This window comes from Dipteris shenzhenensis, chromosome 3, assembly GCF_047967505.1.
Source record: "Dipteris shenzhenensis isolate YYH24624 ecotype China chromosome 3, Dip_SZ_1.0, whole genome shotgun sequence".
Taxonomy (NCBI): Eukaryota; Viridiplantae; Streptophyta; class Polypodiopsida; order Gleicheniales; family Dipteridaceae; genus Dipteris; species Dipteris shenzhenensis.
In genome coordinates, this window is record NC_141598.1 from 6,611,226 (window position 1) to 6,633,860 (window position 22,635).

The 22,635-nt window shown below is 44.8% G+C and overlaps 1 protein-coding gene across 6 annotated transcripts in view; it reads left to right on the forward strand.

The window, feature by feature from the left end:
* LOC147903288 (uncharacterized) overlaps positions 1-22,635 on the forward strand; it is a 132,233-nt gene that overhangs the window by 94,742 nt on the left and 14,856 nt on the right. For 4 of the 6 annotated variants that reach the window (XR_015540764.1, XM_087372515.1, XM_087372517.1 and 1 more), the window contains 3 exons: positions 57-223; positions 16,556-16,628; positions 16,759-16,876. Coding sequence is in view for 5 of the 6 variants with exons in the window: in XM_087372515.1 (XP_087228641.1) it covers positions 57-223; positions 16,556-16,628; positions 16,759-16,876 (358 nt within the window). In the remaining variant the exon portion in view is untranslated. The remainder of the gene's footprint in view (positions 1-56; positions 224-16,555; positions 16,629-16,758; positions 16,877-22,635) is intronic. The other 2 variants (XM_087372516.1, XM_087372518.1) reach the window with 2 other exon arrangements.

The window sequence follows — 22,635 nt, forward strand, 5'->3', positions numbered from 1 at the left end:
GTTTTATCTAAGCTCATGACTTGCTCTGATTAGTGTCTATTTTGACTCTGTGTCAGATGTTGTGGGGTCAGCCTTTTATTTAACAAGAGACCTCCTTGTACAAGTCTTCTATGCTCTGGGTGATGGGCGCACACCGTTTTGCATAAGTGTTGCCGCTATCCTCATTAATGCTTTGCTAGATTGGGTACTAGTAAGGGTGGCTGGTTTGGGTGCTGATGGCTTGGTAGGTAATACCTTCCATGTTATAGTTCGAAGCTAAAGGCATTTATGGATCTATGGAAAAAACAATCTCTCTTTTTTGGGTGGGTTCTTTTGTTGTTTTGTTGGTGAGAAGAAGATTCAGCTCTAATATTACCCAGTGACAAATGTATGTAGCAGGCATAATCCTAAATAATGGGCAGCAAAATGCCTCTATAAACAGTTCAACAATGACTGAAAATTGCTCCAATGGAAGCATAACTCGTTCCCCCAGTCAGACATTGACCGGTCAAGCATCAAATCACTGAGATTCACCTCTGTTTTGTTGTTCTTGTGCTTGTTGCCTATGTCCTATGCCACGAACCGCCTTGCTGTGGAGTTCCTGGCACGATAGCATTGGGAGAGACTTCATTGCCTGTGACATAGTCCGAGAGTCCCTTGCAGCCAGAAGATTCCTGACGATAAAACTCTAGAGAGAATAGTTGGTGCCATCCAAATTGTCCTCCAGGTCAAGCACACCAAAAACATAATTGAGATTTTGTGCCATCTTGAGCACAAGGGACAAAAAAGTCAGTCAAGGTCATGTACTGTGGTCACCCCACACAACTAAATATGCCCACTTTCAAAGCCAATGAGGATGCACCTCAAAACAGTCCAAAAAACTCCCTTGTTGGGATGTGTATTGCACACTCATAATGTCTGCCCAAACTAGCGAGTGCTTGGCTCAACAAGTCATGTACCCACTGACAAATGTATGTACCGGGAATAATCCTAAAAAATGGGCAGAAAAATGCCTCTATAAACAGTCAACTGGAAGCACAACTCTTTCCGCCAGTCAGACCTTGACTGGTCAAGCATCAAATCACTGAGATTTACCTCTGTTTTACACCAAACAGCAAATTGCAAAACTGTATGGGCTGTCCATGCGCTTGGCAGTGCAAAAGGAACCAGTCCCTTCACAAAACTGCTTGAACAGGTTCAAAATACCAAGCAGACAACTCCAAAATCTCGAGAACAGTCCCCCAATGAGTTGACCGCTGGTGAACAGTAAAATAGTATTAAAAACAACCTCAAACCACGTGCAAGAGAAACTGGTTTGCAAAGCTCTAGAGCAGCACTGAAACTCATTCACAGCTGTTTGGAGAGCTTAAAACCAGCAAAACACGGGTCTGCCTCATCTAGAAATGCTCCAAGAAGATTCGCCATGTTGTAGAAGCTTTGCAAAATTGAAAAACTGTCAAAAAACAGTTCGACCTATTCAGTCCATCTTGGTACGCTCATCATTACAAAGCTCCATAATCACATAAGTTGTGGATGTCCCCATGGTTTTTGTTCTGTGCACCCCATTGCGCCTTATTGTGCACTCTTCGTTACATGGGAAACTGAAACCAGCCTTCAATAAATTAAAGGGCAGTAAAACTAACAAGTAACCAGCCAACATTGTTACATCAACAATTCAACAAATGTAAAACTAGCAGATTGGGAGCTAGAGTGCCCCTGCACCAAGACAACGACACATATTGGCCTCTGTCCCAAGCATTTGCTTACACCTCAGAACTGTTACTAGCAATTCACTCTGGATCACACAACTCCTCTGTGCCACAAGTACTTCGCCGAGTCACTAATGCATTCAAGACAATGGATGATTGCAATCTTGACCAGCCAAATCCAAGGCAATAGACTCAGCTCATACATGAGCTTATGCACATCAAGAGGGAGTCTTCTATCCAAGCTGCCCCTTCAATTATGGCGCACCTTCCCTTGTACCCAGCCCGAGGGAGCGAAAAACAGCCTGTACAAAGCGGCTAGGAGTCAGGCATAACTCTCCATTCACAGCTGTCCGTACACAAGCGTAGTTGTCTATACATTGATCTTAGACATGAGCATGCGTACAGTCTTCTTGCGTCAGCTGTTCGCTACCTCTGTGTATTCCATACACACAGCCCCTAACTCTGTATTCATAGCCATATTGGTCTCGTATACACAGCAATAGAGTAATCGTCCACACATTTGCATGGAACGTGAAGAGCCAGCGGTAATCGTCCGTACAATTGTATGGAACAACAGCTGTGCAACCCTTGCGTAACAGTCCTTACCCGTTTGGAACCGGTACCAGCAACCCAAGTTCTCTCCATTGTTTGTGATCCCGTCGACTTCTTATGTGGAGACTTCTCTCCTCCTGGGTGCTTCCACAAGCTACCTTGCTAAATTGACCTAAGGCATGGGGAAACGCCATGTGGCACCCCCCCTTCATTTGCCCCCAGTAGCCCCTCTAGTGGGGCACTTTTTAAAGACCATCCAAGGACAAACTTAAATTCCTAAGGTTCTTTGACCCCTCTTGTGCCTAAACCTCTCATTTACCCCCAAGGCATAATTCCCTAGGGGGGGGAAACCTGCACATCCACACCCCGTGCCCTTGCCCCTTAGTTTTCCAGGGTCCTGTCCCACACAAGTACAAACTCATGCCCTCTTGACAGAAGCGTTGATTGCTTTGCCATGTACCCCACAAGGTAGCTTCATGACCGGTTCAATAGTCTTCTTTGCATAGCATCTCTTGGACTCAAACAGCTCGATAAGTTTTTGGAACACTCCAGCATTCCATGGATCTGGAGGTCTCACATCGGCAACAACATGGGGCTCAAATACTTGGATGCTAGCATACATGTCTTTCATATGTCTTCCAAAGAGAGTGTTTTTGCTGAAGCATGGTGTATCTAGCCTCCAAACAGCCAAATAATATGAGAGAGGCCTGCTATCACTCTCAGGATGACAATGAGATGACAATGTGGTTATCTGTATACCATATCTGGGCGGGTGGAGCAGAAAGCTCAGTCCGATGGACAAGATCATCTCAATCTGATGTTTTCAAAAGACAGCGGGCTCCAATAGTCTCGAACACGTTCAGACTCAGGCATAATGCATATTGATTTGAATTGAGTACAGTAATGTTCTTGGCATGGGAATGCGTATATAGAAGAATGAATGTCTTGCTCATGTTGATTCAACACACGTCGAACGCATCTAGGGCTTGGAACATCTTGAAGAATGAGTACGAGACCCACAATCAGATTGATTGAAGCATGGTCCCACAATCTTTGCTTGCCATTGGATAGACCAAAGTCTAGCACCCTTACAACAAAATTATCAAACACATTGTTTGAACCTGTTTTGGTAGAACAAGGAGGGGCATTAGATGAAACAAGCAAATGCCAGACATAGTTGCCAGGGAACCCTGTTCCGTAGCTGTGGAACGCTGGAACAGCATTCCCTTCAAAAACGGTTATGGAACACCTATGGAAGGTCAAACTTCTGAAACATCTATGGAACGTTGGAGAACACCGATGTGAGGTTGATAAAACAAAAGAGGAACACGGCTAAAAACAACAGATAATTTCAGACTAGAAGATATTGAGGCCAATCAGAATTGCAGTGTGATCTGGCTCCAAGTGACAGTAGCTTAGCACACCATCTAGAGCATGGATCGTCACTATGAATTTCTTGTTATGCCTTTTGGATTGACCAATGCACGTGCCACATTTAGTCGGATGATGAATCGTATCTTCCTACCCTATCAAGACTTTGTGGTAGTTTTCTTTGATGATATCATGGTTTATAGCAAGAGTCGAGAGGAACATGAGAAACACTTGAATCTTGTTTTCTCTCTCTTACGTGAGAACCAGCTGTATGCCAACCCAGAGAAAAGTTCTTTTTTCCAGCGTGAAATTGAATCTCTTGGACACATTGTTTTAGCTGAAGGCATTCGAGTAGATCCCAAGAAGGTAGAAGTGATAGTAAACTGGCCACAGCCTAAAGATATCCCCATGAGTTACGATCTTTTCTAGTTCTGTGTAGTTTCTATTGCAGATTTGTTAGAAATTTTGCACACAAGGCATATCCATTGACCGAACTACTGCGTAAGACTCGTGCTTTCTCTTGGGGTTAGCAGCACACTTTAGCTTTTCAAAACGACTTAAGGGTGCAATGGCGCACACACTAGTTTTGACCATGCCGGACTTTACAAGACCCTTCTTTGTCATGGTTACTGATGCTAGTGGACAGGGTTTTGGGGCTGCGCTCATGCAAGATAACCATCCAATTGCATTCGAGTCACGTAAATTAAAACCAGCAGAGCTAAACTATTCCACGTATGATAAAGAATTAGCGCTGTGGTGCATGCCCTTAAACTCTGGAAACACTATCTTATGGGTTCCGAGTTACTCATTAAGACTGATCACCAGAGTCTTAGACATCTCCTTACTCAGCCGGTGATCTCGAATCGGCACATTAAATGGGTTTATTAACAGCTTTAAACCGATGATCCAATATCAACCAAGCAAAGACAATGTAGTTGCCGATGCACTGAGCCGTCGACCTAGCATAAATAATATCTCAATCATCGAGGGAGACTCTTTTGAGCCTATGAAGGCGGACTATCCTAATGATCGAGACTTTTGAGAAATTTGGCATAAGATTAAGCAAGCTAATAGCACCCCTATGGCCTCGTATTCCATTCATAATGACTATCTATTCTACGAAAAGCGCTTGTGTGTCACTACACCATTTGGACGCTTGGTACTAGAAGAGGTACATCAGCCACCCTACATGGGACATAGAGGCGTCGCTGCTACGTATTAGACTGTAATTCAAGATTTTTTCTGGCCTAAGCTTAAAGTTGATGTTGCAACTTTTGTTGCACAATGTCTTATTTGTCAAAAAGTCAAGAGCTACAAGGGCAAATATCAAGGTTTACTTATGACTTTACCAATTCCTGATGGCCCATGGGAGCAGATTTCTATGGACTTTATTACTAGATTTCCTACAACTAGCTCAGGTTTTGATATGATTTGGACTATCATTGATAGATTTAGCAAGCAGGCTTACTTTATTCCTTGTAAGAAGACCTTGACCGCAGTTCAGGCTGCTCATTTGTTCATCAAGCACATCTTTATACACCATGGCCTTCCAAAAGTAATTGTGTCAGACCGGGATAGTAAATTTTGTAGTAACTTCTGGATCGCGCAGTCTTTGACAATCTTGGTACGAAGTTAGATTTTTCCACTGCTTTTCATCCCGAGTCTAATGGCCAAACCGATGGCCAAACCGAGGTCACACAAAATACTATCTGTGACATGTTACGTGCTTACGTGTCTGGTCAGCCAGGCAAATGGGACAAATTTATACACATATTACAATTTGCCTACAACAACACTAAGCACTCTACTACAACAGTTTATCACAAAGCAAATCCATTAATTCACTCCTAAAGCGAGGTCCTCTGTCAGACACCAATTCTAAGGGCATGCCATAATGACAACAGATATCCTCATACACAAACTTGCAAACTGATTTTGCATTTACTGCTCGTACCGCTTTTGCTTCAGCCCATCGAGACAAATAATCAACAGCTGTGAGTAGGTAACAGTTCCCTCTTGCAGTCATTGGTAGTGGGCAGTCATTGGTAGTGGACCAACAGCATCGATTCCCCACTTACCAAAAATATTAAATTTCTTAGTTCTGGATGCAAGATCCTCTTTCCCATTTGTTGACACTGAAAACAAGACATACACCAATGTCTTATATCTCTCTGTAAGGAAGGCCAAACATAGCCTTCTGTCAAAATCTTCCTTAACATGATCTTAAATGCAAAATGACCACCACAAATGCCTTCATGATTGGCTTCTAGTATATGCTGGATCTCCTCATGTCAAGGTACTCTTCTGAGTATCAGTTCCCTTCATGAATAAAACATCACCAATCAAACAATAAGGCTGACTTGTCTTCACGAACCTATATCTCTTTTGTTTGGGAACTTCTTCAGAAACTTTTCCAGACAACAAAAACTTTTCCACCAAAGCCAAGAATTCTCTACCCCTATAAAGAGGTTCCTGTACTCTCACTGCTTGTATATGTGGCTCAGCCAACTCTTGGGCAGCATTATGAGCCTCCAAGTTTAGACTCCTCTCTACATGGTGCAAGCTCCAGGCCTCAAGCTGTCTCAACTGCTTCCTAATGACATTCAGCCAACTCCTTAAATGCAAATGCTTTGTCTTCCAGACTCCCAAGATTTGCTTGACAACTATTAAGGCATCACCCTTGATCATTAATCTCTTGATTCCCATACTGATACATACCTTCAAGATTCATATAATGCTGCATATTCAGCTTCATTATTACTGCATGCTTTAAGCTGAATAGCCAATTTTTGAATCTGCCTCCCATCTGGATCATGCACAATAACACCTCCTAAGGCTTTATTCAAGCTCTTTTTAAAAGACCCATAAAAAAACAAGGTATATGCATTATCTAATGGCTGTTCTTCCTCCTTTGCAGTATGCTCCTCAACTTCCTTCACCAAAATCGGACTTTCTTTGTAAGTCAGCAAATCAGCCAGCATAGCCCTGGTAGAGTCTTCAACAAGAAAAGTAAATGAAAACTCATGAAGTTCAGTAACCCACTTAATCATGCTTCTTGAGAGGTGGTTGCTATTCAACAAATGAGGAAGTAAAGAAGAATTAGTGAGAACCACAAAAGTTTGAGACAACAGATAGGAACAAAACCTTCTACAAGCATAAACCAAGCTGGCCAAAATCAACTGAGCTGCTGTGAATTCTCTTTCAGCCTCACTTTTTACCGGCTTGCATAATAAACTGGCCTCATATACCTTGAGCCTTCTCCTTGCTGTAAAAGTATAGCCCCAATAGCATCGGGACCCACCGAAGGATTCACATAAAAAGTTTTTTGCAATGCTCTCTACGCTTACTGTACACACATATATCATCAATAAAAACTTTACAAAATTTATCCAAGAATGGTGCCAACACCGCATTCAAATTTTCTTGATAATGAGAGGGAGCATTTGAAAGGCCAAAACACATCCTTCTATATCTAAAACAGCCCCATGGAGTGATAAATGTGGTCTTCTCCTGATCCTCCGGTGCAATACCAATCTGAAAATAGCATGAGTAGCCATCACATAAACTATACATCTCATGCCCAGCCACTCTATCAAGTATATCATCTAAATGAGGCAAGGGATAATGATTTCTCTTCGTTACTGCATTCAATGGCTTGAAGTCCACACACACCCTCCACTTGCCATTCTTTTTGGGTACTATCACCACAGGACTGGCCCAATCAAAGAACTCTACAGGATAGATGATATCAGCCCTCAACAACTTAATTATTTCCAGCCTCAGGACTTTTGTCTACTTAGGACTAAGTCTTCTCATCTTTTGAAATATCTGCCTTGCATTCTCCCTCCTTAATGGCTTACCTTTGAATCCTCTTATCTGTTCATATGAAGTAATTAACAAATTTGGATATTTGCTGAGCATAGCACAATACTCCTTTTTCTCCTCTGCAGTAAGATCGGGGTTTAAAGACTGCTCTACCTTTTCTTGCATTGATTCTTGAGAATTGTTGGGCTGCATGAATTTCTCCATTACTTCACCTCTGTCCTCCCCTTCTTCACTGCTTTCAAGTATCTCATTATGTTCTATCTGCAGATTTTCTACTCCACCGATAAAAGCCACATCAACATCATCACTTCCTGATGTAAAGCTGCTTTCTTCTTCACTGCTGGAATCACTTTCACTGCCCTGTTCCTCCCCTTTTTCTGGATCAGAAATTTCTGCCCTACTAACCATATCAAATCTCATTCTCTTTCCTGAAAGAGCATGAACAGTAATCACCCCATTTTTCCAATCTTGAATTGGCCCCACCCTGCATAACCAAGGTCTTCCAAGAATAAGAGGATAAGCCCCTAAACCAGCTGGCATCACATGAAAATCCATCTTGCAATGCACTTTAAAAGCCTCAAAATCCAATTCAGCCACAATCCCCAAGGTTTTGACTTTTGCGTGGTTAGCCATCCGAATCCGAAACCTTGAAGGAGAAGAGATCTTCAATCCTAATTTCTCAGCACATGCCTGAGTCATCACACATATTTGGGCTCCCCCACCAAGTCCCTTCCCTTTATGCCAAGCCTCCACTGAGGGCAAAATATCTGAAAGCTGAAACATAGACATCGACTTCACTGTTTTCTTTCGGGCAGCCTTATTGCCAGGATTCACTGATCACCTCCATTCCTTCTTGAATTTGGGACATAAGCTGATCATTTGCCCAAAAGTAATATCAGGCTTTCTCCTGGAGAGATCTCCCACAAGATCATATTCTCCTTGTTCTCTTCCAATAGGATAATCAAACACCTTGTATTTTCTTCTGGGATTCTTAGCTCTTCTGTTCTTCTTCCTTTGATAAGTGACCGCCTCTACAACATGCTCTTCGTGCCTTGCACTCGGACTGGCTTCTTCTTCATGGGTTCTTTTCCGTGCAGGCATAACATTTGCATCCTCCTCCTCTATTCCAAGTAAACTCACAAGCTTTCCTTTGCCCTTTTCTTCAGCAGTGAATTTACCATTACCACTCGATTGACCTGCTTCCTTCACCTCCACACTACCCTGGTGGCAATGGATAAATATCTCCCCCCTCTTGAGGTGGGTTATCACATTGTGATCTATAATGACCCATAACTCCACACTTAAAACATTGAACATTGGGAGCATTAACCCCTCGTCCTCTTCGCGCTTGCCACGGAGCTGAATCACCAGGTAAAGGCAATCCACCTATACCCCTTCCTGCTGGAGCCCTACCTCTTCCCCTACCACTCATCAGATTTAGAGAAAGATTCTTCATAAGTTTTGACATTTCATGAATCTCTTCCTTCATGGATTCTTCCTTTTTGGGTTCTGACTTAAATGGCTCATCCGGCAAAGAAAATGTAGTAGTAGGATTAGCTTGCACCATAGGAAGCTCACTACTGAGCTGTATCAATCTCTTTTGTTTCCTTTCCTTTTCCTTGGCTACTCTCAGAGCATTCTTAAAAGTGGGCAACTCCTTACATTCCACCTTAATTCGAATTTCAGATTTCAGTCTAGTTATGAACATGTCCTCTTTATCATCCGAGGAGGCACCTCTGGCAACAAAGCAGTCTGCCATCTATTCCACAAGATGGTAAACCTTCCCGAGTATTCATCCACTGACTGGTGCGAGTTCTGCTGCAAAGCACACAGCTCTCTCCACAACCCATCAGCATCACGCACACCTCAGCATAACTCGGATTTCTATGAACCCTTTGCTCATCTTGGCAACCAGCTTGGAACTCTTGCAACCAATTTCGAGCCTCTCCCATCAAGCAAAAGGAAAGAAACTACAAAAGCACTTCAGGAGCATTTCTGTCTTTGATTAAAGCAATAAACTCCATACTCTCAATGAACCTCTCAGGATCTTCATTGAGCAACCCATAAAATCTGGGAAATTCATGAGCCATCTTGTACACAGGAAAAAACTCAACCAATCACCACAAAAGAAATAACTTTATTCCTCAGTAGTGCTTTGACTTGCAGCTAACTCAGATCTCTATTTCTTTAGGGCAATCTTCTTGAGAACTTTCTTAATTATTGCTTGGAGACAAATCACTCGAAGCTTGTGATCAATGCAATTCTGCCTTCTATGCCCACACCCACTACATAACTCACAATATATCACCCGCATGCAAGGCGTTGTCTTCATAGTTTATCAAATTACACCCAAGATTCAGAAGAGAATTTTCAACCAACCCACAAAAAATAGATTAAATCTTACCCAATCCTTCCAGGTTGTCTTGTTTCGAGTGCACACTATCTCAATCCAAGACCCACAGTGTTTTTGTGTGCTCCCCAGCAGGATCGCCAAAAAAGATGATAAACAAAAGAGAAACACGGCTAAAAAACAACAGATAATCTTCAGACTGGAAGATATTGAGGTCGGGGCAATCATGGAATAAGAATTGCAGTGTGTTCAGACTCCAAGTGATAGTAGCTTAGCACACCATCCAGAGCATGGATCCAAAATTACAGGAATCGTGCCAGACACAAACTCATTGAAATCTTTCCCAGACACAAAGCAGAAGGCCCATGAACCACCAATCCCAAAATAAAATAGCAATCTCAGGATAACGTAACACCCACAAGCACCTTCTGACAGCACAAGAAATAGCAAAATATAGGAAATGAACCCACAGCTCTCTGGGAAAAGTCTCTCTGTATCTGCATCAGGAACCAACCACGCACAGATGTCTTCTTATCTCAGACCAAATTGCACATGGAGCCAGCAAGAAAACTCTTTTAATGACGTACACAAGTCAACGATCAAGCTTCCTCGTCAACTCAACAACCCACCAATCACGTGGTCGTAGGTAGATCCATAGACAAATCAGCGCCTGTATTAAACTGCCTCTGCCTTATCGCCATCCAGTCACTTCAGAAGAGCAGCCAAGGAGAAACTCAAATGAACTCTCAAATCTAGTAATTCAGCCAGCAACCTAACAAACTCTTGAAGTGGATAGCAATATTCTACTGTACAACCTAGAAAAAGGGAAAATATGGTGGAGCTAGCCTTCGATAGGGAAAGAAAAATTTGCCATGATGGATGGATGATGGATCTGTGATTCAAACACAAGAAGGATCATGTACTACTCACATGGTATATGATATGTTGCCCATATGGTATCCTCTGTCTTTCCCTCATCACCCCTCGTATGACTCACGCCCATGCTCCTCATTCTGGTGCTTACATATGGGGAGTTTTGTTAGAATATGTGAAAATCACAAGTGCATGAAGGTATAAGTGCTAATAGGGAAAGGGCTAAATGAGATTTACCTTGGAATGTGTGGAAAAATGAACAACGGATTAGCAATTTTCCACCACGTAACATGGCAGCCCACTTCCTTTGAGCGTTTCACCTGATCACGTAGCCAGCTTGCACATCCATGCAAAACTCCCACATTTGTTGGCCACCTCATCTCATGAATTAAACCACTCTCTTTCCCTCTCCCAAAAAACATACACCAAGCCAAAAAATGCCCCACATTCACATTTAATGCACATTCCCTTCAAGCCAACACTTATCCACAATCTATCACATATAATGAACCCATCCCTGACACACGGGATACTCATTTGAGTCCCAACAAATGGAAACCACTCATAACAAAGGAAACCCAAGACCCAAGGTAATAAAAGAACATTTATCAAGTCATACACAAAAAACTCCGTCGCACATTGGATGCCACAAATGCCCTAGGATATGGGTGTACGCACACTGCTTCTCATCATTTTCCATGTGCCCCTGCAAAAAAAACATTTTTTATTTATCTTGAAATATATACATCCATTCATCATAGTTCTCGAAGTAGTCTCTGGTATCCCATAACCCAGACTAAAACATAAAAGTGCATATCTATGTGCCTACCCTTTATTATGTACAGTGTACAAGAGCTTACTACATTTTTTGACCTATCAACGTCTAGGGAACGTTCCCTTTGCCGTTCCCCAACCTAAGTCTTGTCTATCATTACGATCTTGTTTATGTCCTAAGCTCCTCACTCCAAATTTGGAGTCCTGATTCATCTATCATCAGGATTTTGTTATGTCCTGACACCTTGACTCCAAATTTTGTCCAAAAGCAGTTGTGGAGATAGTGTGTTTTTTAATGAGTATGGTGATGTGGCATTCCCTTCCCGTTCCCGTCCCCTAGGATTTTGGCGTTCCCGTTCCCTAGGGGGTTGGCATTCCGTTGGCGTGCATGTTCCCTACTAACTATGATGCAGATCGTGTTTGACCTTGATTTGCTTCAGGCTGAAAAGGGTCAACTGTATTGTTGTGGTAAGAAGACAACACAAACATGCACATCCCCCAAAAGCTATCAGCAATATGCAACCTAAAGTGCATGCGCTGATCCCTAGTCTTGGGTATGCATGCCACATTGACTGCAGCTGAGCACCATTAAGCAAGTCATCTCTGTCATAATCCTCAAAACCACTAACCAAGATCCAATCAAGCCCTCTAACAAGTACCCCTTCTTTCTTGAAGGTGAGGCATGAACTTGCATATGTTCACATTCAAGATATGCTGCAACCAAATCTGTAACGAAATTACCATTCAATAGCTGCATGCTTCTGGCCCTTCTCCACACAACACCAAGAAGTTGTATCTAAGATATACATTAAGATTGGAATGACAAGGCCTAGTCATACATTCTCTACATTCCTTTCCAAGTGGCTCCTTGAAGATTGGTTAGTTCTTTTGGAGAGCTGCTTGTGCTTAAGCTCTCCATACAAGCCACGGTTTCCAAGATTGATATCATTGCAGGATTTTCTGTCAGCTGATAAATGAGTTTCCATAAATCCTCCTGAAATAGGCTATGCACATAAGGCTGTGTAATGCCTTTCCCCTTGAAAATAATTGCATCAAAAATTTGAGTTCCCTAGCCACAATGCTCAAATCTGAAAGTACTATGGGCCCATTTCTGTCGAGGCTTGAAAGTTTATCTATCAAGCAACCAGTCATGTCAACAGCATGATTCCCATCTATGCTTACATTTTGCATGTGGTCATGAGGGAACTGACAAACATTGGGTGGGCTCCCTGTGATACCAACATCTATGGACCTCCAGTGATGACAAGCTGGAATAACTGCATGCAATATAAAGAAGCATAATGCCTTGATGATAAATATGCCAAAGTTTGTGGCCAAAAAACCTCAACATCACATTACCTTAGGACTGCAATCATAACAGCTGAATCTCGCAGCTTGTCTTGCTGGCTTATGTCTGCAGGTTGCTAGACAAAGAACTTTTTTACATATTTCGGAATTTCTAGCTCACAGGTTAGTGATATCTACATGGTACTAGTAGTCAACCTTGATGAACTATAATGAATAGTCTTGACATCAAACTTATAGTTTTGTTCAGCCTCATCATGTGCACATGTGTTTGCTTTTATAAGTGCCAATACATGGCAGAAATATTCATCACGTGCTGTACACAGCATGAGGATACCCTGCCGAAGTTCTGTGCTTGCATTTACAACACTCCTATGAGATGCCATTGTTTTCATTATGGCTACTAAGTGAAGAAGGTTAAACACCCAGGGACACTCACCTAGTAAGCAGTAGTGAAGGGCATTAGCTATGGTAAAGTTGTGGCCATATTCCCCACGGTCATGCTCCTGAATGTGTTGTGATGCAGCTTCAGGGTTAAAACTGTCGTGCTGCATATCTTGTTCTTGTTGCACAAGCTACTCCTCGTCATTGTGTGTAAGTTTACTTTGGCATCCTTTGCTGTCATCTATGTGGCTTTCTATATTTTCTTCCTCTATGGAGACCATACAATGCATGATATTCACCTCCTCTTTGAAAGTATCAAGTGTAAGCGCATCCAAATCCTTACCTTGTTGGTCAACATCTTCATCTTGATTTCTATCATATATTTGCTCATCATTGCTTGGCTCATCATCTATCTTTTCACCCATCATGCCTATTTCATTAACACTGCTATGTGGGCTTGTTCTATCACCTTTCATATAGGTCTTTTTGTTATCAGTATGGTGAACTGCCAAGGCATCATCTGGAGCATTGTATTGTTCATGCAAACTAATAAAACACCCCCCCCCCCCCCCCCAATCCCTCTCTCTCTCTCTCTCTCTCTCTCTCTCTCTCTCTCTCTCTCACTTTCTTTTTACCATTTTTGTTTCCATCATGTGGGATGCTATTTTTATTTGAGCAGTTATCCCTAAAAAACCCTTTTATATTTGCAGTTGTAATCCAGAGTGGAAGTCATGCAGCTGGTCGCACCATCAATGGAGGTGGGAGGTGTGTGAGGAATGCCTCGTACTCTGACTTTGAGAGCCTTACTGGCTCTCTGCTGCTGCTCCAAAATGGTGGCTGAAACAGTGGTCTTCACGGGCTCCCGTTTCGTGGCATCCACCCATCTAGACGTCTCTGCAATGGCCGATTGCATGGTGGTTATTTGTGCCTCCACTGCCTCAACTGCTGGCCCACTGCTCAGGGCTGTCACTACAGCTGCCACCTCCTTTCGGAGCGGTGATATCTTCTGGCCTAGGCTATGGGTGAGGCGGTCCGGCTCTGTTTCTTGTGTATGAAGGTGGTGTATCTTCATGAGAAGGTGGTCCTAGGCATGCGAGGGGATCCACCAAGAAGTGCTGGGTATGGATGTGGCATGAATGGGGGCTGAGTGATAGAGGATAGAGACATAGGGGCAGGGGGCTGAGAGTGATGAGGGGACATCTGGAATTCGGGTGGCTGGCTGAGGGGTAAGGGTGACATAAAAGAGGCATACTCTGGTGGAGAATAGAGAGTGGGGCTAAGAGAGCATGCCATGGCTGCCCCCAATTCCAACAATGGTGATGATGATGCTGCAAACCCCGGTGGCAGTGCTGTCCCATCCAAAATAGTGGTACTACCACCCCCAAGGATGGTGTAGTGGATGTCGGTTATGCTGGAAGACACCACGCTTGCTGCCTTCTTTGTGGCGAAGAGGTCTTTAGGAAAGAGTCTCTGAAGAAGGAGGAAGATTACGATATCGTAGGCAAGCTCAAAGCCCTCGATATGTCCAAGCTGAATTTGACTTTTGAGGTTTATCTTCAGAGGTTTCGGGATTTGCAGACCAGAGCTACAAAGATGGATCCAGTGACCTTGTTAGGTTTCTTTGTAATTGGTTTGCCTGACTCATAGAAGCTTCAGATTAAGAACAACAAGTGTACCACTTTGCAAGAGGCCATGAACTATGCGCGCACTGATGTTAGTTTCATCCCATTCTATCTGTGGTATCTTCTTCTTGAGACTTGTGATATTCTCTTCTATTGTGTATCCCTCCGTAAAATTATATGTAGGACATCCCATACAATCCTTTGGCAGCCCCCCTATGCGCAATCTCTTCTTGTTTTTTGCTATGGCTTCTTGCTCTTTTACCTCCATATATAAATCTGCTTTGTTGATTTTGTTGTTGGCTAGAATAGCCATCTCTTTCTTGGCTGAGCTGAGCTGAGTGGTGATCATCTTTTCGACCGTGGAGACAAGTGTTTGTGCTGGTGGGGATGAGCTGCATTTTGTAAAACTTCAGCAATGATTTCCTGCTTACCTTCATTGTTTTCCAACTCCTTCACTTTCTTCCCGAGAGCTGCTACTACAAGCCTAATCTCTCTTACTTCCTATGTTAGGTAGTAGATCTGCTCCTGCGGTTCTGGTCTAGGCCTTTGCTTGAAATGCAATGCATAAGGGCTGGTTGTTGCTGCTACATCGGAATAGTAGGGCTTGCTGAGGGGCATAGTTGCAAATATCTTCATCTTCGAAAATTCTATGGTACCTGTTTTAAATGAGGATCCCTTTAGCTTGAATTAACCCCCCGAGGCAGAGCCAAGGGCTCAGCTCGGCGTGGGGGTGATTCTCCCACAAACTGCTACTGCTGCAAAGGGTTGGAACGAGTTGGAGCGGGTTGGGGCAGAGGACTAGCTGGGGTGGAGCGGAGGTAGAGCGGGGGCAAAGCGGGCTGGAGCGGAAGTGAAGCGGAGGGGGATCAGTGGACTAGCAGAGAGAGAAAGAAGAAAGAAAGAAAGTGTATTATTGTCCACTAAAGGCCAAAATGGGCCCATGGGACATCAAGAACTCTGCATACAAGATAGCACAAAATCAACGTGCCACAAAGAAGAGGCATCGTCGAATATCATCTAAGTGCTACGCAATACAATGCAAGTGAAAGTACATAATGTCAAATCTGAGCCTAAATACAAAGTAAACTAGATGCAAGGAAACCGCCCCTGGGTGCAAAATGGGGGGATGAGTACAATATGCCAATGCAAAGATACAAGTCCAGGTGTCACGGAGTCTGAGAACCAAAATAATACTGGAAATCCTGTCCATCGACTCTGCCTCCTGCTATGAGAGTACAAATCTGAGCAAAGGTGAGGTGAGCGGCTGGTGGGGCGAGATCTCCATGAGTAAGCCTCCATGAGAGAGAGAGAGAGAGAGAGAGAGAGAGAGAGAGAGAGAGAGAGAGACAGAGAGAGAGCTTGCTATGCAGGTTGCGCGTGGAGGTTCGTACAGATTAGTAACTTAACTTATCCATGGACAGCTAGCTTCCTTTGAATGTCATTACAACTTAAGGCTTGACAATTTTTGTAATATAAGGAAATCTTTGTGTGAATGTACCATTTTTTAATGGAGAATATTGCATGTTTTGTGCCATGAGGTGTGTTTCATACTACATTGAGCCACTTGACACTAGGGCTTATTTGCAACATTTCTAATGTGATGTGAGAGCCTTCATCTCCTCCTCCTCTCTATGCAAAAGCAATGCTCTTGTATCACGTGCTCCTAATAGATATTCTAAGAAAAATCTCTAACTATGTGAGATTTTGTGTTGTAGGAAACTTCTTTTATGTTTGCCATAAAACAATTGAAACAGAGATGTTTTCATTACACCAAAGCCTTGGAATACTGACTAAGCATTTTCTATTAACAGGTTCTTGCCACTACATTGGTCAACATGCTCTCTGCTGTAGCTTTGCTGATGCTTCTTTCAAGAAGGCTAGGTGGTAAACAACTAGAACACTTTCCTTTTGTGATGCCCTTTTAACATAAAAGCTGTGCATGTGTCAAGTGAGAGTTGGGAGAGCTCATCACGCATCAGAATTGACATGATCTTTGTGGGGTTTTTATCATCAGGATTGCCTCTCAAACAGTGGATGCAGTCCTCTCTAATCATGGTTGGAGTTTCCATTATATCAGGAGCTGCGACTCAATTTTCATACCAGGCATTGCTTGGTACCTTCCCAAATTTAAGGTGTGTAGAAGAAACTGTGAACTTTCAAGAGTGCTTACATCATAATCAGGGCAGGATAATCCAGTTGCTGTTGTTGATTTCTCTTTCGATTGCAGCTTAACACCTTAGAAAACCTTCTTATACAATGTTTCTGGTGCCACGAAATATATTACAGATCTGACTGGTATAGTTTGGTTACAATCAAGAAAACATTAATAAAAGGGAAGAAGATGTTTTCTCAAACATATATTTGAAACTTCACTGTAGATAAACAGATAAAGATGGGAATATTTTCATATGATTGTTAATGTGTGCATGTGTGATCTTTTCATATGAATGTTCATGTGTGTATGTGTGTGTGTGTGTGACTTTGACTTCTTCAGGGTCCTCTTCTCGTCCTTTAAGGCTATCTCAGATTACTGTACCTGCATTGTATAAAATCCTTTTGCCTCAACCTTGGGTTTCAGAGAGAGGTGATTCTGTTTGGCGAATGCATCGCCCAACCAAGTGGTCGAGGAAAAGATTACAGCAACTTTGGGCCTATAAAGTACCGCTTCAGCAACAAGTTTTCTTTTGGCGAGTTCTTTTGGGAGTGTTTCCATCTGGACAGCTATTAGCTCATCGACACATTGCTCCTGCACTTTGCCACAGATGTTCTGCTTCTTCGGAGACTTGTTTTGGCATTGTCCGTGCTCTCGTGAGTTTTTTTATCTGCTTCAACAGCGCCTGCGAGCGAGATTCCCATCTGTTCCGTTTGGGAAGTTCTTCTGGCTATTTGGGTTTCATCCATCCAGACCGGAGCTTCATCTTTTCTTCGTTTGGGTTCGCTACTGGGCACTATGGACTTTATGGACATATAGGAATTGTAAAGTCTTTGGTGATCCTACTATCTCTTTGTTTGGCTTTTTTAGACGTTCTCTGCAGCAATCTTTCTTTGATTGCTTGCAGACCCATTGCATAGATCATGAGGTCTTTTTGGCATATACTAAAATTTTCAGTTGATGTAATTGTAGCACCTTATTTTGAGATTGCTACTCATATAATATAATCAATCAAAGATTTCACCCAAAAAAAAAAGTGTGTGTGTGTGTATGTGCGCGCCAAAGATTTCACCAAAAAAAAAAGTGTGTGTGTGTGTGTATGTGCGCGTGAGAGAGAGAGAGAGAGAGAGAGAGAGAGAGAGAGAGAGTGGTGTGTGTAGGTGAGAGGTGTGTGTGTGTGAGACGAGCTGCTACCTGCGGAGAGAGACGGAGCTACCGCTGCCATGCGCGCGAATGCCTGCTGTTGCCCTGCGCGCATCTGCCTGTGCGAATCTGCCCTACGCGCATCTGCCAGCGCCCATCAAGCCTGCCCGCTCTGCCCCTGCGACCATCTGGAGCTTCCTTCAGCTATGTCGCCCCTTTTCTCTGCCACTACTGTTCGTTTGATCCAGCCGCCTATTCTAGTTCCTCCTTTCCTTCGCTACTGCTGTTCGCCTGTTCTAGCCGCTGCTGTCCGCCTCTTCTTGCCGTCTGATTTCCTCCCTTTTGCTGTGTATTACCTGTTCCATACCTGTGCATAACCCTTGCTGCCCTCATTCGTCCTGACTTTGGCTTTTATTGGCCCCCGGCTGTCTGCTCTCTTCTTCTTTCACTATATCAATCCTGCCCTGCTTACCTCCATGGAGGATCATATTAAAAGTTATTCTTGGAAGGACTTGTTCGGGGACCCCAAAAGACAGCAAGTTGAATTGTCTACTTCAGCCTCTGAAGATGCTCACTATGTTTTCGATATGCTCAAGGATGAATTCCACCAGAGCCGGAAGGAGTGGGCCAAACCTCCCCCGGCACTTAAGTATAAGTTGAAGCTGCCCTCATTGGTTACTCCTCTCCGGAAGTTCTCTCAGCAAGCAGTTATCATTTTTTTCCCTGGGAAGTTACCCTCTGCAAATGATGTGGCTCAGTGGGTTCAGGCTTTGTTGGGAGGTTGCTTTGTTGAAGGAGTATACTTTGCTTCTCGAGGTTTTTATGAAGTGCACTTTTTGGATGCCTCATATCGTCAGCAGATATTGGAGATGTCCCCTCTATTCTATGGCAGACAAATGGTGCATGTCATGCCATGGTCGCCAAATAAGGATTATCACGGTCTCATTCGACATCACTGCCCTGTATGGGTTGAGGTAGTGGATTTTCCGGATTATATGAGGGCTGAGTTACCAAGTCTGGCAGCTACTTTGGGGCAAGTTGTATGCCCACCCCGTCCTTCGGGTAATCGAAATCGGTTTTGTGTTCTTTGGGATACAGATCACCCAACCCCTCCTTCTATTGCGGTAGAGGTAGAGGATGTTCCCTTGGGTGAAAAATATTTTGACTTGAAATGGGGAGTATTTGTAGGTGCTTGTTTTACTTGTCATAAGTTTGGCCATCTAGCTTCACAGTGTCCTGCAGTCCTGCACCAGCTCCCACCTACGGCTATTGCTCCAGAAAATACTACCCCTCCAACATATGGTCCGGGGCCTAAGGCTATGCCTAGCAAGTTGGGTGATGTGACATCTAAATCTACTCTTCCCAAAGAAAGTGTGGTCCATGTTTCAGCCAAGCAAAAGGATAAGGGAAAGGGCAAAATTCCAGAATCTAATGCCTCTCCCTAGGGTGCCTGGCAGCAACCCAAAAAGGTATTTGCGCTTACGCCACGACCGTTACAATCTCGGCATTGGGATGCCTCTACTTCCACCCGTGGCCAAGCCTCTACCCCTGCTGATAGCCTGACTTCTCGACTGTGGGTTGATGTGCTCAAGAAGGGCATTCCTCTATGTGACAATAATGAGGACGATAGAGCTATTGATCCAGGAGGCCAGGTGGACGTCGATGTCATGGCTGATGCGTGACACCTTGTACCTTTACTATGTTTCTCGGTTCGACTGTACATATCTTTTATGTCTGCTTCAATTACTTGCATTACATACAATGTCCAAGGTCTTTGCAATGTCAACAAGTGGAGACTTTTTTGGCATTATGTACATAGAATGCACCCCGATGTAATTTCCTTACAGGATTACAATCAACACTTCTTGGCTGGCCAGCAAGGCCACTTTGCTGGTTATGACATCTTTTATGCTGGTACAATGCACTTTTCGGGGGTATGCATGCTGGTGAAACATGATATGCAGCCCACAGTTGCTTAGAATGACCCCCAGGGTCAATGGATGGTAATCAGATGCATGTGTCATGCCGATCTTTATGAAATAGCATCGGTTTATGCCTCTCAAACTTCTGCGATAAGAGCTCAAATGTGGGCCTCCCTCAAGCAATACCCATGGCTGTCTAATGCTTTTTTGTGTGGAGACTTTAATAACTCGCCTGCCATGCAAGACAACACCACTCATCGATCTCACATGATCCCCACTGAGCTTTGACATTGGGAGGATATGCTTTCTTTCTTGCATGCAGAAGATTTATGGCTCTCAACAAGGGATAGAGATATGGGTTATTTTTTTGCTGAAAAAACAGTGCTGATTATATTACTTCGAAAAAACAAGATACATGAGGTCAGTTTTGCAGCTGACGGGGCTGCATTCACAAATCGGACGCAGCCCTAAATGGAAACAAAAAGCTCTCTCTCACGGAGGGATCAGGCGGGTGTGAATAAACAGCCAGAGAGGTGGTGAATAGCGCCACTGAAGGCCCTGAGAAGTATGCTCGAAGAAGAGGCCCTGCGTATCCCAATCTCGGAGGAAACGCCTCCGCTTCTCCCGGCCAGCCCGGGAATCTCCCTGTATCTGGTCCCACTGGCCTCTGAGTGTGTGTATAATCTCACTCCAGATGCCGGCCATGACCTGGGCAGTCGAAAGAGAGGTACCACCGAGGATATGCGTGCAGCGCGAGGTCCAAATGTGCCATCCAGCGATGCTGCTAATAATCTCCCAGACTGGTTGCCTCTCCTGAGATCCTGTGTCCGCCTCTGCCAGGTGCGGCGGGATGCCCTCAAGCGGTCCCCAAGTCCCCTGTGTGATAAGGAACATGGGGTCCTGCGGGCCTGCCTCGAACAACTGATGAAAGCCAGGTGTGGTGTTGCACCAGCAGAACGCGCCCCAGGTGATCAAACCTAGCTCCGGTGCTGCGCGAGTAAGGATCCCGAAGGTCCACCTCCACACTTCCTGGGCGCGAGTGCAGCTCCACAGGCAGTGTTTTGGTGACTCCTCGTCCTCATGACAAATCTGACAAAGTCCATCCTGACCAATCTGCCGCAACCAGCTCCCCACTGGAAGACCCTTGTGGGCGAGTAGCCAAAGGAAGTAGGAAATCTTTCGCGGCCGCCAGCTCTCCCACAAGGCCTTCCAGAAGGCCTGCAAAAATAGCCTGGAGATACCCTGAGCATACCAACTGGGCCGCTGGGTGGGCGGGCGGCTCTGCATCCTCCCAAGAACTCTCCTACCCAATGTCGTGCTGTAAGCGAAGAAAGGGATCGGCCCCTGGCTTGCCACAACCTCTGGCCATCTCCACTCACCTGGGTCCCAATCAAGCTCTGACAGGGCCCGCCCCTCCCAAAGCCAGAGTCGCCATAACTGCAGCTGATGCTGCTCTATACTAGGATCGATCCGCCAAACCTTCCCCACGAGGCCTACGACCCGAACCCTCTGCCACGAGAGAAGGGGGTCGATGAGCATACCCTCTCTCCTGAGTCGGCCGTCTCCCAAAACCGCGAAGAAGGAAACAGAGGTGTCGTCCATCCACCAGTGGGATGCCACGGGGGGTGAACTGTCCAAGCCAACGCTCATCACCAGGCATGAGGATCTGAATCTTGGGTGGAACCAACCAACCGGCAGGAATCGCTCCGTCTATCTCTGTGCGTCTCGCCTGAGCTCCACGGACACCTCCAGCTGCGGCTGCTAGAGCAACGGTCTCCAAGTGTCTGTAAGTGTCCCTCCAAACTCGAAGGGACCGGGCTGGCCCCCGCATCCAACCGTCCCACAGGATATGTGACCTCTCCCCCAGCTGAAGGCCCAAGGTATCTCTGACCTGATCGTTCCAGATGAGCGGCTGGCGGTCGATCTCCTCCTGACTGCTAGGAGGGGACTGGAGGAGACTGAGACGGAGTCGCCTCCAAACCATGAGAAGGCTACGAATGAGCGGGGAGCGGGGGTGAGTAAGCGGTGCAGAGGTGAAGATCTACCAGAGGGACAGTAGCGACTCTCCACCTCGGTGCGGGACGCAAGAACTAATCCCCTGCTGAAGTAACATCTTCCACGTTTGCCCCCCCCGGGGTCAAACCGCGGATAACTAACTTGCCCAGCAGGGCCTGACTCTGAAGCTCAGGATCAATGACCCCCAAGCCACCCTCAGCCTGCGGAAGAATGACTGTCTGCCAGGCTACCCTGGCTCTGGTATCTCTGAGACCATCCCCCCCAGACCACAGGAAATTCTGGACCATCCTCCTGAGCTGTGCCACACTGGATCTCGAGAAGCACCAACAAGAGGCCACATACCAGGCCATGGCCAGGAGAACCTGGTTGACTACAAGAGCACGACCTGCAAGAGAGAGCTTAGCAGTGCTCCAGAAAGCCAGCTTCCGTCGAATGGAATCTAGCACCGGGAGAAACTGCTGAGCTGGCGTGATGTCCAGGCCGACCTGAAAGCCGAGATATCTAGCTGTCTGCCCCCGCGGGATCCATCTGAAACCCAAAAACCTCCCCCACTGTGAGCATGCCCTAGGGTTTGTGAGAAAACCAACTGATTTGTTCCAGTTGATTTTCGCACCGGCTGCCGAGCATAAGACCTCTAAGGCCAGCCTCACCCTCTCCA